Source organism: Staurois parvus, unplaced genomic scaffold, assembly GCF_062004578.1.
Source record: "Staurois parvus isolate SC_StPar_1 unplaced genomic scaffold, SC_StPar_1.0 ptg001805l, whole genome shotgun sequence".
Lineage (NCBI taxonomy): Eukaryota > Metazoa > Chordata > Amphibia > Anura > Ranidae > Staurois > Staurois parvus.
Genome location: NW_028319601.1, coordinates 1,438,703 through 1,453,947, shown reverse-complemented (window position 1 = coordinate 1,453,947; position 15,245 = coordinate 1,438,703). Strand labels below are relative to the sequence as shown.

The 15,245-nt window shown below is 42.2% G+C and overlaps 1 protein-coding gene across 1 annotated transcript in view; it reads left to right on the top strand.

The window, feature by feature from the left end:
• Positions 1–15,245, top strand: part of LMAN1L (lectin, mannose binding 1 like) — a 73,423-nt gene that overhangs the window by 10,524 nt on the left and 47,654 nt on the right. Inside the window, exons 5-7 of the mRNA XM_089663928.1 lie at positions 3,987–4,086; positions 11,686–11,809; positions 14,373–14,428. Of these exons, the coding sequence (XP_089520054.1) occupies positions 3,987–4,086; positions 11,686–11,809; positions 14,373–14,428 (280 nt within the window). The remainder of the gene's footprint in view (positions 1–3,986; positions 4,087–11,685; positions 11,810–14,372; positions 14,429–15,245) is intronic.

Sequence of the window (15,245 nt, the reverse complement as noted above, 5' to 3'; positions counted from 1 at the left end):
GGCTCATTGTGCTGCTTTTTCCTGTCCCAGTCCAAGCTCTGCTGCATTAAACTGCAAGAGGCTGATACCAAGTAAAATTCAGGTACTTACACTGCTTGCATGAAAAAATGCATTTGATGCATTAATGATTACAGAGCTGTGTTTCATAAAAAGAGTAACAAACTATCACTAACTGATGGAACAAATTAAACTACACAGTTTATACAATACAGGCGTACCTCGGTTTACGAGTGCCTCGGTTAACGTAATTTTCGGTTTACAAATGAAAATCCATTGAAAATAATGCCTCGGTTTACGAATTTTTTTCGCAATACGAACGGATTAATTGGTTTTCAATGCATTTACAATTTTTTTTTAATCATGTCCCTGTACAGTACTATGCCTTTAAAGTGCACTTTATAAAGAGTTTTGAACAGATAAGACTTTTTTTTACTTCTTTCTGACCTCCGGAACGGATTAATTGGTTTTCAATGCATTTACTTTTTTTTTTTTAATCGTATCCCTGTACAGTATTTATGCCTTTTAAAGTGTACTTTATAAAGAGTTTTGAACAGATAAGACTTTTTTAGATTTTTTTCTGACCTCCGGAACAGTAATTGGTTTTCAATGCATTTACAAATTAATTTTTACTCATGTCCCTGTACAGTATTTATGCCTTTAAAGTGCCCTTTACAAAGAGTTTTGAACAATACTTTTTTTTACTTTTTGTCTGACCTCCGGAACGGATTAATTGGTTTTCAATGCATTCTTATGGGAAACCGCATTTCGGTTTACAAATTTTTCGCAATACGAAAAGTCTTGCAGAACACATTAAATTCGTAAACCGGGGTACGCCTGTAACTGCCAATAATCTCATGTGATTGCAGAGTGCTTCTGTCAGGAAGGGCATACCAGCAGACAGGATGGCTCTTCTGGACGGTGTCTTAGGAACGTAGGAAACATGCACGTGCTCATACATTCGTGCTCGTGCATATTTGTGCGCACACGGGCACATCTGTAGCTCATATGCACGCATCTGTTGCTCACATTGGCACCAAGCAGTCTAAACTGAGCCTGTGCTATGCTTCAGTGCTGTCTAGTCTACAGTGATCCCGTGCACCTGCAACCTATTTACTCTGCATCTGGCTACTGTTGCTGACCTGGCTTGTCTTGACTACTCCTGAACTCCGCCAGCACTGACCCAGGCCTGCCTCTGACCTAGTTTCTGCCTGTGCCCCTTGCTGCTGCTCCACTGATCTGTTATTGACTTGGCATGTATCCTGAATGCCCTCCTGCCTACGTATCTGCACCTGATCTGTCTGCCTCTTTATGACCTGGTTTGTCTGATTCTGCATCTGTCTCCATCACTGCAGACTGCCTGCTGTGAGCCTCTACCTATATTCCACTGCTGCCTGTCTTCTGCCTGTGCTTGTCTGTTGTCGCCAGTGCCAGCCTGCTCGTGTCTCCTGCTCACTGATGTCCTTCTGGCACTCCTGCTCCACTGTAGTCCACTGATGGTCTTCCACTGCTTGATCCAAAGAGTAAGTCCAGCCCTGCTGCTAGCAAGATCAATAGGTACTCATGCCACTCTGTACTCCTGCACCACCTGTCTGCTCTATCAGGGGGCCCGAGTCAGAGGTGTAAGAGAGGCCTTCCTCATCAAACCAAGCTCTTCTACCAGGAATGTGACCGCTTCAGCTGCACATAATAAAAGTCCAAGTCCAGCCAAGAGATAGTGGAGAAAGGTTACAAATTCTGTTTGGTTTTGACTGCAGCCTGTGACCCCATTGGAGAGATTTGCCCTCACCTTTTGCCACAGAAAGTAAGTAATAGGGAACACTTATTTTTCAAGAAAACGAAACAAATTATAAATATGCTTGTTTTTACCTTTTTATCAGCAGCAAAGGTTAAAGGGCAACGCCACTTGGCTGGCCCAGAGTAAAAGCCAACAGTTGCATATACTGTAGTGCTGTCTTCCTAGCAGCCAAAGTCTTCACAGCTCTTTTTGCTCTAATGCTGTCATCTTGGGAGCTGTCAATTCCTGATGAGCTCTCTGGTACACTCGTGCAGCACTACCCTAGTAAGGGACGCTGGATTTGATTGGGTCCCCCTATGCTATGCATGGCCAGTCAACATGCATTTTCCACATTTGTGCTTTCAAAGTCCGTAAAACAATCCGTTTTTTTAGTTTTTATTAAGGGGTTAACAACTTGGATGAGGTCTAGGGGTATATGAGATGAACTACAGAACCTGAGGACAAACTCCTTAGCAACTATGTACAAAAATGTGGCTAGCATCAGCCAATTTCTTTGAAGAGCTCCAAAGACTCTTCATAGTGTACCTCCTCAGATCCCGGATGATTAGTCCTCTTCACACAGCTGTACTGAGGGTATTCCCTGGGCAAGGGGGGCCAAGAGCTATTAATTTAGAAACCGTGCCAGATGAGAAGCTAGCTGGGTCTTGCACCTGATTGCCCTTTCCCCTTATCTGGCCCAGGGGGTGTAAGAGTACTACACTGTCCCTTCCTGTTAGCTTGGTGGTTGGCTCTTTCCCTGCTACACAAGCTGTCCTCCTTGGGAGACGTTGAGGCAGTGGAGATCCTCTTTTCCAGCGATCTGCCTAAAGGTCGGCTTCCCTTCCTGGGACCCCCTCCCAGGCTTCAGACTCCAGCCTTCCTCAATCCATCTTCCACCTGACACTATACATGCTCTGCCACATTTGAGGGTTGCCCTGGTCACCATGCCTAGCCTCCTGCCAGGGGATTGACCAAGGTCCCTCAAACATGCAGATCTGGGCCTTCTCCAGAAAGCTCTCAGGTTTATTGAGAGGTGGGAGAGCTCCAGAACCCATGACCTGACAGAGGCTCCCAGCCTGTCCTGAGGTGAACTCACTATCTCACTCCCAGGCTGACTCATCCCTAGGCTGCTACTCAGCTACTGCAAAAGAAAAAAAAAGCCTATCTAGCTAGCATGGATGGTGTTACACTTGCACAAGATGGCCAGCAAGGTTGGAAAACATCCTAAAGCCTCCTGGGATGTGTGATTTCTAACCCAAGAGGCTGTTGGTGGCAAAGGGGTTGGGAGGTAGTGGCAAGGGATCCGTCATTATCGCATGGGTGAGAAAGGAGAAACTGTAAGCAAGTACCTGCAGAAAAAGATACATGCTTCCCTCAAAAAAATACTTGCAAATGAGCAAGATGGGAGGATTAGAATGATGATATGTGTAAACTGTCAGTGAAAATCAAATTTAAAAAACCCACTGTGTCCAGATTTGAGGGAACTTGGGAGCCTTGGATCAGTTATATTTCTATATCATGAGAGTCTTACAGCTAACCCCCCCCCCCTTTTTTTTTTCTTTCTCCTTTTCCCTTAAGAGTTGTTTTTTCTTTCTTCTCTCTTTCTTCTTTATTGATTGCCGAAACTTGAATATCTTGATGGTACTGGCACTCTCTGAGTATATCACTATAGCCATTGTTAGCCACTTTTTTTTTGCGTGCCTATCTGTGTTCTGATCGTGTTCTATATGTCGTTCCGCCATGTGGGTGGACTTTATTGCCATTTTGTTTTATGCTATTGTTTGCTTGTTTCTCAATAAAAATATTAAAATATAAAAAACCCACTGTGCTGCTGCTAGCACATAGAATTGTTGTACCCTGGCTGTCACACCCCTGGCTCTAATGAGATGGCTGGTCTGAAGGATAACAGTAGTTGGTTACAACAGAAAATGGACAGAGGCGTCATCAGTCCATTCCAATCAGGCCCCTTGACTGCAAGTATGTCACACCCATCATTCTGTAAGTCTATGGTCAGACAACATCCTGAAAACTAACACAAAATGATGGGGTTTTAGTTTTGAATGAGTATTTTCGTGCAGCTTGATGACATCTGTAGCTTGGTTTTATATGAACCCCTTCACTAAATTTACATTTTGTGAATGTCTACAATTTCAGAATTTAGTGTTCATTGTAATAATTTACAGTTTTGTGCATGTTTGTTTTCCCACAACAGTGATGGCTCCAGTCAAGCATTAGGAACTTGTGTTGAACATTTTCGCAACACCATACGGCCATTTAGAGTAAAAATAACATATTACAAGAAAACATTGCAGGTAAGAGGCCTAAGTAGCATTCTGCTAACAGATAAAAGCTATTCTACTTCTAAAGCTCATTGTGTAATATATACATACAGTTGTGTTCAAAATAATAGCAGTCCGACATCACTAACCTGATCAATCACTGTTTTTGGTAGAAATGATATTTCTACATGGCAAATAATTTACTAGCAGGTGTAGTAGAGTAATAGAAATCCAACAGACCCAACAGTCATGACATGCATGCTGCTTATTCTGTGTAATTGAATCACTAATTGAACGGGGCATGTTCAAAATAATAGCAGTGTGGAGTTCTATTAGCGAGGTCATTCATTCTTTGAAAAACAGGTGGCAATTATTGCCCTTATTTAAGGAAGGAAGGCAGCAAATGTTGTTCATGCTGGTTACAGTGCATTTCTCTCTGAAATTCTGAGGAAAATGGATTGTTCAAGACATTGTTCAGAAGAACAGCGTATCTTGATTAAAAAGTTGATTGGAGAGGGGAAAGCATATAAAGAAGTGCAGAAAATGATAGGCTGCTCAGCTAAAATGATCACAAATGCTTTAAAATGGCAACCAAAACCTGAAAGACATGCAAGAAAGCGAAAAACTACCATTCGAATGGATAGAAGAATAGCCAAAATGGCAAGGACTCGGCCAACAATCAGCTTCAGGAAGATCAAAGAAGGTCTAAAGTTACCTGTGAGTACTGTTACAATTAGAAGACACCTATGTGAAGCCAAGCTATCTGCAAGAAGCCCCCGCAAAGTCCCACTGTTGAAAAAAAGACGTGCTGAAGAGGTTACAATTTGCCAAAGAGCACATTGACTGGCCCAAAGAGAAATGGCGTAACATTTTGTGGACTGATGAAAGTAAGATTGTTCTTTTTGGGTCTAGTGGCCGGAGACAGTTTGTCAGACGACCCCAAACACTGAATTCAAGCCACAGTACACTGTGAAGACAGTGAAGCATGGTTGCGCAAGCATCATGATATGGGGATGTTTCTCATACTACGGTGTTGGGCCTATTTATCGCATACCAGGGATCATGGATCAGTTTGAATACATCAGAATACTTGAAGAGGTCATGCTGCCTTATGCTGAAGAGGAAATGCCCTTGAAATGGGTGTTCCAACAAGACAACGACCCCAAACACACCAGTAAACGTGCAACATCTTGGTTCAAGACCAACAAGATTGACGTTATGGAGTGGCCATCCCAATCCCCGGTTCTTAATCCAATAGAAAACTTGTGGGGTGACATCAAAAATGCAGTTTCTGAGGCAAAACCAAGAAATAGAGAAGAACTGTGGAATGTAGTCCAATCATCCTGGGCTGGAATAACTGTTCACAGGTGCCAGAAGTTGGTTGACTCCATGCAACACAGATGTACAGCAGTTCTCAGAAACAGTGCTTATACAACTAAATATTCATTAAGTGATTCAAAGGAAAGCAAAATCTTCAAACATTTTTCAGTTTATATAGTGAATGTTTGAGTTTGTAAAGAAGAATACAAACACTGCTATTTTTTTGAACAGTCTAATATTCACTTTTCTTCAATTTTTTTTGAGGAACAACACAAATGTGATATATTTTTCTTCATGTTTTGATTTGGAATAGAATGTGTAGTGTTCCCAATGCATTTGTGTGTATGGAAATAAAAGCTATTAAAAGGATTTTGAGCTTTATTCACTTTTTTCAACACACTGCTATTATTTTGAACACAACTGTACATATAAATCAGAAGTACTGTGTATAAGGGTGATCCGAGCACTCTCTGATGCATACATTGGTCATATATATTTATTTGCTTTAGCTACAGTTGGGAATGGTTAAGACCCTTGTTAGGCTTTTGGTTTTCTTTTTTGTCTGTGTCCTATTGAGGCGATTTCCCTTCACTCTGTGTACTCCAGGCACAAGAGGATGTTAAAGAAAGTCTCTCTACAGCGTGGGGTAATTCCCTCCTGATGTCCCTATTGGATGATTTCAATAACAGCTATTATATTTTGGGTTTCCTATTATACCCTGTTCTGGAAATAATGGCCCCTGTGATAAATAGAGACAGTGATCCTTCGAAGAGAAGACACAGAGAGCAGTAAAAACCCAAAAGGAGTTCTAACATTTGAATAAGCAGTCTAATTTATTGTTGTATTAGTGTTCTGTCTCCCAGGGGACAAAACACATGTAATACTTTTGTTCCATTTTCCCAAGTGTTGTTGAAGACTAGCTATATGATTAGACAGGATGCCCCCCACCCCTGCCATTGTCCAACACAGCTAGTACGAAGATAGCTCCAAGCACTTGCCTGAGACAAGCAGTGGCAAAAAGAATGCAAAGGGGATAGGGGGGAGGAGTGCCAGCCTCTTCTCTTGCTGGTGCTTTTCTTGGGAAAGTGTTCAGAGCTGGAGATGAGCACCAGTTGTCTGGGCAGCTGTCTCCTTGCTAGCCGTGTTGTTGGATGCATGTGACCATGAGAGGGGGCATTCTGTCTTCTGTAGCTAGCCTTTCACAGTACATAGGAAGACAGGACAAAGCACTACAAAAATTTTACAAAATAATAAAAAAAGAAATGAAAATTTATCTAAGAAAAAATGTTTTGGCATTCCATACTCTTAAAACAGAATCATGCTGATACTAAAAACAGAAATATACCATGCTTGTATTCTAGATGTCTTAGCTGACAGTTTGAAATAAGTGATAATTGCTTTCTATAGTAGACTACAAAATACACGCTCATGTGATATTCTAATTAATACCTTTGATTTATATTTAAAATGCTTTCAGGGGATTTTATTAATTTAAGACTTGTTTTTTTCACACAGCATTAAGGCAAATGTTGTTTTTCCAGTCTGTGTTGCCACATAGTAACATGTAAAGTCATATTTGATGGAAAGGTATTTAAAACTAAATTCCAGGAAGTTACGAATCCTCCCTAGCAGTGGGGCTGCACCAGCACTGCGACGGTTAAAGTGCTACTAAACCCACATCACAAAAGCGTAACTAGAGCCTTCAGGGCCCGGTGCAAGAAACCATGAAGGGCCCCCCTAACACCCCCCCCCCCTCATCCCTCTGAGCCCAGGTCCCTTTGCTTCAATCGCGGTCCCGCAGCAGAACCATTCCACATGTTCTGCAGCGGAACTACCATCTTGCTGCTTGGGTAGGGTTGCCACCTTTTCTTCAAGCCAAACCCAAACACTTTAGTGGTGCACAGCAAAATTTGTATAGTATACACTATACATATATTTTGTGAATAAATAACATTTCTAATCATATGGAGTCCCCCCTTGCATCAAAGTCCATAGAGTTCCCCCTTTACATCTGGATCTGCAGAGTTCCCTTTCACATCTGGATCTGCAGAGGTTCCCCTTTACATTTAAATATGCAGTTTCCCCTTTACATCTGAAACTGCAGAGTTACCCTTTACACCTGAAACTGCAGCGTTCCCCTTTACACCTGAAACTGCAGCGTTCCCCTTTACACCTGAAACTGCAGCGTTCCCCTTTACACCTGAAACTGCAGCGTTCCCCTTTACACCTGAAACTGCAGCATTCCCCTTTACACCTGAAACTGCAGCGTTCCCCTTTACACCTGAAACTGCAGCGTTCCCCTTTACACCTGCAACTGCAGAGTTCCCCTTTACACCTGCAACTGCAGAGTTCCCCTTTACACCTGCAACTGCAGAGTTCCCCTTTACACCTGCAACTGCAGCGTTCCCCTTTACACCTGCAACTGCAGAGTTCCCCTTTACACCTGCAACTGCAGAGTTCCCCTTTACACCTGCAACTGCAGAGTTCCCCTTACATCTGAATCCGCACTGTTCTATACATCTGAATCTGCAGCATTTCCCTTACATCTGAACTCGCAGAGTTCCCTTACACTGTAAGAGGTGACTCTGTAGGGCCAGCTCTCTCTCCCAAAACCTGCAACACTGGGGAGACACAGTCTGGGTTCTTGCCCCTCCCCCCCACAGTGTGGTAACTCCAGGGCCCGGTCGCAAGTGCGACTTTTTTCGACCCTGGTAGTTCCACCACTGCCACATCAGTAAAATCAGTCTGTATATGGAGTAAAGCATGTTTGTTATACTCCCAATGGAACCTAAGGCGTTAATCCTCCACATTGTGTAAAAAGGTCATTTGATTCTGTTATCTCTGATCCTCCCCTTCTACTGTCCCCAATCCATCTGCTGATACTACAGTGCTCTAGGACTCTGCACATGCTCAGTCTAGTGTGTATTGCTGGAGTTTTTCTTTCTTTGGAAGGATGCATGTGATCAGCACAGGGCCAATCAGCACTATCCAGACAGAGGGTCGGGAGTTATGCAGCCTCATAGCACAGTCAGAGCAGAATGAAAACTCCTCTTTCAAGATTAAGCAGTGCTCAGCCAGACACTGATAGAAGTCACAAGACTGCTGATAAGAAAAGGTATTCAGAAGTTTATATTTACTAAAATAATTGCATTTCTATGTTGTGTGTGCTGTGGAAGATCAGATATAGAGAATGCAGGGTCCAGGGTTTAGTAACACTTTAACTGCTGGGTTAGTCTAGGACGGGGGTCAGCAACAAGTAGATCGTGATCTACCAGTAGATCTCGGCCAGGTGATTGGTAGATCCCAGTCAGGGCTTGGTGACCATCCATCCCAGAGCATCAAACAGAGTGCAGTGCAGAGGGATCACTTGTTACATTGGAGCTGTAGTATGGAGCAAGAGCCGCATAAGCCAATGTCTCCTCTGTAGTGCTGCCTCCTACGCCCTGTCATGGTTGATGGGTGTAGCACCAGCCAAGCATGACCCATTCAAGTGAATGAGGCCGCTCTGCAAGTGCCCTGCAGCCTTGTGCAGTACAGAAAACAAGGAGGTAGACAGGCAGCATTGTGTTGCTTTCTCACCACCTGCTTTAACCCCCTGGACCCCACAGAAGCATGCAGTTGCAGGGCACTTGCAGAGTGGCCCCATTTACCTGAATGGGTCTCAATTGACAGGCGGTAGCACCCATCAAAAGCAACAAGGGATGTAATTCCTGCTGCAGCAGTGTACACCTTTGGCTGCTGCTGCAACAGTTAAAAGGGGGTGGTGGTGGTAAGGATTGGGGCAGTAAAACTGTGACTCAACCACAGGGTTTTACCACCCCCTACTTTACATGTGAATAAGCCCTAAGAGTGCTTCTGCTGGATGCAACTAAGGGCTTGTTCACAAGTGTGGCAGGCACTGCTGCTCCTGACAAAAGCGATCCAAGTGTGTTTGACAGGTGATGAGGAGGCCCCACCACTTGATTTAAACCCATGATTGCTGTGCAATGAATGCAATTGTAACATGGTAGTACAGTAATTAGATGTTTAAATCAGTTGTGTGGAGATGGAACTGGGTGACACTGTGCCTGGTGATCTTTGACTTCTCCCATGTTGTTCAGGTAGATCTCCACCTCTTTAAGATTGCCTACCCCTGGTCTAGGGGATGTGAAAACACTTCTACTTACCAGCTACTCCATTCCCCTGGTAAATGATACCATCTCCACTCTGCCAGTGGACCGTCCCTCAGTGTCCTCTTGTCCAGTGCAGGGCTATGGATGACATTAGAGGACCTTAGACTGTCATAGCATGTGGCGGGGGAAGGAGGCTGCAGGCCTGGTCTGGTAGCATGTTGGAGCCTGCAGGAGCAGAGAAAGACGTTTTCTAGATTGAAAAGCTTAGCTGTGATTAACTGTGAAAAATGTCAGACATAAAAATGATTTTTCAGCCACATGGCAGTAAAGATGATCTGTTTAGAGACACAAGATTGCCACCTAGTGACACATTAGTAAAATGGCAAATCTTTATCTGCAGTTGCTGAGTGCACCATACCAATTCTAAACATATGAAATGCACATATGTAGATCTGATTATAGCTGCAATACAGCTCCTCAAAACAAACTATACAATGATTTAAAAGCCTCTAAAATGGACAAAATATAATGAGAAACTAAATTGTGTGATGGGTAGTTTGGAACCGAAATGTGTTTTCTATGACATGGGACTAAACCAGATAGGAAAAGAAGGATCTCAGCAGACCTTCACTCCAGAATGAGACTTTGCTTTTTTTTTAACATCCCCATACATATGTTTTATTTCTCATTTCAGTTCATATCTGGCCATCATCTCCATTCTTACCTAGGTAAGAATGACGTCACCACCGATCCTGAAGCCTCCTGAGATAAGCATGTCATATATCCCAGGAGGCATCACCTACAATACAATGGCTGGAGGAAGGTGGTGCTGGAGCTCATCAACAAGGGACCACCTGTCTGAACTTGGAATAGACAGCTGGCCTCCAGTAGCATCAGAAGTAAAGATGGTGCCATGGGACCTGGCTGTGCAGCATAGAGCAGCAGATCTTAATAGACTAATGCTGGATTTGCCAGGCTTGTGACTGTATTTTTTTTTTTTTTTTTAAATAACCCAGTTTAAAATGTAAAAGAGTGTTAAAAAAGAAACCCGGTGACAAGGGGGTGGGAGTGAAGGTCCTATTTTAAATGTACAGATTTAGTGAGACATTGTTAACCACTTTCCCGCTGCCCTATAGCAGAAATACTGCTACAGGGCAGCAGGAGTGCACAAAAACACACACACACACACACTCACTCTCTTTTGCATTTCTGAGTAGGTGACACATGCCACCTGTACATTTATACTCACACTAGGTGGAAGCAGTATCGACTTGTAGCTGCATCTTTCCCCCGCCAGCTCTGCAGTGAGAACCGAGCAAACACCGCTGATCACTCAGTTCTCCCCCTCTCTCTGAACAGAGAGCTGTGACTGTCGGTCTCCAGCTCTCTGCTCTAACCCTCCATCAGGTCACAGGAGTGCAGAACAAACTGCACTCCTGTGTCCTACAGTAGAAGTATAGGCAAAATAGCTTTGGCTATACTTCTCCTTTTAAAGTGGTTGTAAAGGCTGAGGGTTTTTTACCATGATGTATTCTATGTAGCGATCTGCACAGAAGCCTTGGCTGTCCCAGGTCTCTCTCTCCTCATAGGCTGAGACACAGCAGTGGGAGCCAATGGCTCCTACTGCTGTCAATCACAGCCAGTGAGCCAATGAGGAGAGAGCTAGGGGTTGAGCCTCAGCTCTTTGTATCTTATGGATGCATAGTGCGGGGCTCGGGAGCAAACACTCACCAGTGCCCCCATAGCAAGTGGTTTGCTATTGGGGGCACTGGTCAAGGAGGAGGAGCCAGAAGTGCTGTCAGGATACCCAAGATGAGGAGGATTGGGGTCGCTCTGTGCAAAGCCATTGGACAGAGCAGGTAAGTATGACATGGTTTGTTTTTTTGTTTTTTTTTAAGAAACACCAAAGCTTTAATATCTTTTTAAATCTGATACTACATTTAACACTTCTCTCCTCCCAAACTGACAACACTGCCATCTGCTGTGCCCCCTATGCTCATTCCTCCATAGTTGTCTCATTAATACAGGAGATATGTTACTGACCAGATCACCAGGTGAAAACAGAGGGAAAAAGCCAAAGAAATCAAAACTAATGCAGCCATCACATCTAATGATTAATAAGCTGCAATATAATACATTTTTAGCTTTGTGCTTAATACCGTTTTAAGGGAATATGAAATACAGATGCATCTGTTTCCAGGTCTCTGTTTACACTGGGATGTCTCCAAGAGATAGCGCATACAAGGTGTGTGCAGTAGTTCCCAACATGGTGCTCCCATCCACTGGATATTTTGGGGTCTCTGCAGCTACATCCGCACTGGCTGGTACGTTTCATCCCTTAAAACCAAAAATGTTTTAAAGTTTTGTGTTACTGTGTATAATGATTCGCATAATTACATACAAATTACATAGTCAACTTATGCACACAGTTAATGTGCGGTTCATGAACAAAATGTTTACAGGGGTTCTGTCCATTTGTAAACTTCAGACCATTTGCAGAACTCCACGTGTGCTGCATGGGACAGACATAGGAACTGTTTATTGAATATTACTTTCTATTCTATTCTACTTCATTCTATTCTTTTATTCCTGTGTTTTCAATTCTATTGTTTTGTTTTTTTCTATTCTATTCTTTTCTATTTGATTATATTCCTTTCTATTCTAATCTATTCTTTTCTGTTCCTTTCTATTCTGTTATTTTCTATTCTGTTCTGTTTTATTCTTTTCTATTCTATTCTGTTTCTTTTCTTTATTTTCTGTTCTATTTTATTGTATTCTTGTTTCCAAATTCAATTTTGTTTTTGAATTCAATTTAAATTCAGTTCGAATTTCGGAAGTAATTTCATTTGTTATTTCGGATTCATTTAAATTAGTTTCTATTGTTAATCAGAAATTCAGAGACATCTGAATATCATAATAACAAAAAATTTGTCCAAATTTCCATTTGGAATGAAATGAACTGCACCTGTCTAGCCCAGATCATAATTGGATGTCTTGTAATTCACGGCCTTGGGACAGCTTAAATCAACACTAAACAAAATCCTTATACTGCAAAATTAATCCATGCACATCCACTATTTCATGGCCCTGCAATCTTTTTTTCATGAACTAATTTATTACTGTGTTTGTCTACCTCCTTGTTACATGCTCTGTGAGCTCCTATCCTCTTTTCCCCCTTACGGAACAAGCAGTGTACGTTGGTTAATGAGTGAATATACCGGTGTGATAATAGTGCCTATACCAAGATTACATAAAACCCCAGACGCTAAAATATACTTTCTCCCCCGGGAGTCTAAAATTTACAGTCCAAATCTCTGTGTCTTAATATCCTAAACACCCATGAGTGTAATTATCTTCTTCATCAATATTCTTCCTCCAAATGTGATAAATTCTTCTTATTCCATTCTTAACCCTCAAAAGAAAAAATATAATCGCACATAGTGCATTATCCACAATATATGATATCATTCACAAGAAACGCACTTCCAAACTAGTGCCAAATCCTGCAAAAACACTCCACCGTGTGTCCACTTCTAAACGTATGTCATACTTTTACCCTATGTGAACTTGAGAATAGCTTTAACAAATTCCACCTCCAACTCCCTCCTTGGTTCAACCTCCAAAATCCGTCCCCCTCTGCATAGGAGATGCACCTCCAAAGAAATCAGATAAAGTGTAATATCCTCTAGACAATATATACTCTTCTGCTCACCTCACGTCTCCACAAATTACCAGTGTATGTGAGAACACTCTCCACCACCCCATAGACCATGCACCTTAGCAGACGATATAAATCCACCAGCATAAATAGGCATAGGCTCCCCTCATTCCAGAATATATACAATTTCCAATGGCAACATAACATATGTCAGAATAAATCAATATAGTGTACTAGGCAATAGTAGGAATTGAGCCATTTATTAGTAAAATTGCACTTACATACAAGTTCTGTGTCTCAGCATATATCCATTCTCAAATACAGCACAGTATATAAAAACCTTCTCTAAAATGGCCGCTCCGTAACTTCCGGTTTACGTCCGATGCTACGTCCTGACGTGTTTCGTCACTTCTGACTTCATCAAAGTATACGTTGGTTGCAGTCATGTACACTGCTCTTTGCACACTACATATCGCATAGTCCATCTTAGGAGCAAGCATAAGAAAGTAGCTATGTTCCTACATACAGTGGGACTATGGAAAACAAATGTAGCCACCCTTTGACAGAAAGTCGGATCACAGCAGCAAAAAAAAAAATAATTTGGATATTTGAAGGAGGCCATAGAACGTACTTTTTTGAGTTAAGAATATGTACTTGCATACATTTTTTTCTTTCATACCAGTTTTATGCCAGAGTTAGTGTCACTTTAATGATCCCTACAGAGAGTACAAAAACCGTTTGATGGAAGTAGCTGCTCCCTGACTCATACAGTTTTATGAATCGTAAATCTAAGTAAACACCCTTAAACTAGTATGCACAGCATAATCTGCAACATGCACCACACAATATTTTTTTAACCAATGTTTGCAGTTTAAAGGGACAGTCCACCAAATTTTTTGGTTGTAGATACTAAAGATATAAATCACCTTACAACTTCTCTTGCAGGCTCTATAGCTGAGACATACATATGCTTGAATTCCAGGGTCTGCAAAATGTAAATATGCAATGGTGGGCGGAAACACCCAAAACTCTCAAGTGGGCAGAACTATGACACAAATATGTTATTGTTGAAGTATCCAACACATATGAGTCAGCCCATCAGGCACCATAAATAATTAAACGATCAATTTTGTGTGGGCTGGCTGTTTACTATTGCGTCTTTCAATTTTAATACCATTTTTTATGTTTATCTTCTGGAATTATTCCTAATGAATCCTTCTTTTCCATAGATGACCATGATATCATGTCCTTCATGACGTATAGTCTAAGTACCTCATGGGAAGAGGTAAATAGTGCTAAATATGTGTATTTAAATAGTGTTAAATAAGGATATTTGACTTGCCTATAAAATCCTTTTCTTTGAGTTAAATACAGGACACAGGCTCCTTTAAATCATATCCATTGGTTATATGCTGCCACCTTCAGGAAAGAACACTGGCAGACAAAGTTGTTAGGATGAGCAATATAACCCCTCCCCATCTCAGGAATCCACAGATTTTTGGCACACAGAGAAAAACTCTAGTGCAGAGGGGAGGGTGCCTGTGCCTTGTACCAGGGTTGGACTGACCATTTGGAAACTCGGGCACTGCCTGAGGGCCCGGGGTCAGTTGGGGACCCCATGAGATGCCCCTGGTACCTTTTTCATAGGCTTTTTTGAGTTTGGGCAAGGACACAGGGGCCCCATGATCCCCTATTGCCCGGGGGCCCCATGAGTTGTCAGTCCGCCCCTGCCTTGTACTGTTCACCAAGAAAAGGATATTACAGGTAAGTTTAAAAAAAAGTTTTTCTTAATCATACAGTACAGAACACAGAATTTTCAATTTTGACCATGAGTGTCCCCAGGCAAGACAACTGAGGGTTGGACAACACAGCAGGCGAATTTAAGAGGCTCAAAACAAGGGAACCAGGTTTCCAACTTAAAAGGCAACTTGAAGCTCCATATGGCCACATCTGGTATCAGCAGAGGTTTGTACATCCACCTGGTAAAATGTGTGAACAGGAGACCAAATGTCAGTTTTGTAAATCTGAGAAACAGATATCTGGTGCTGAAAAGCCCAAGAGGCATATGTAGAGTGAGCCTTAACAGGGAAAGAAGGATTCCT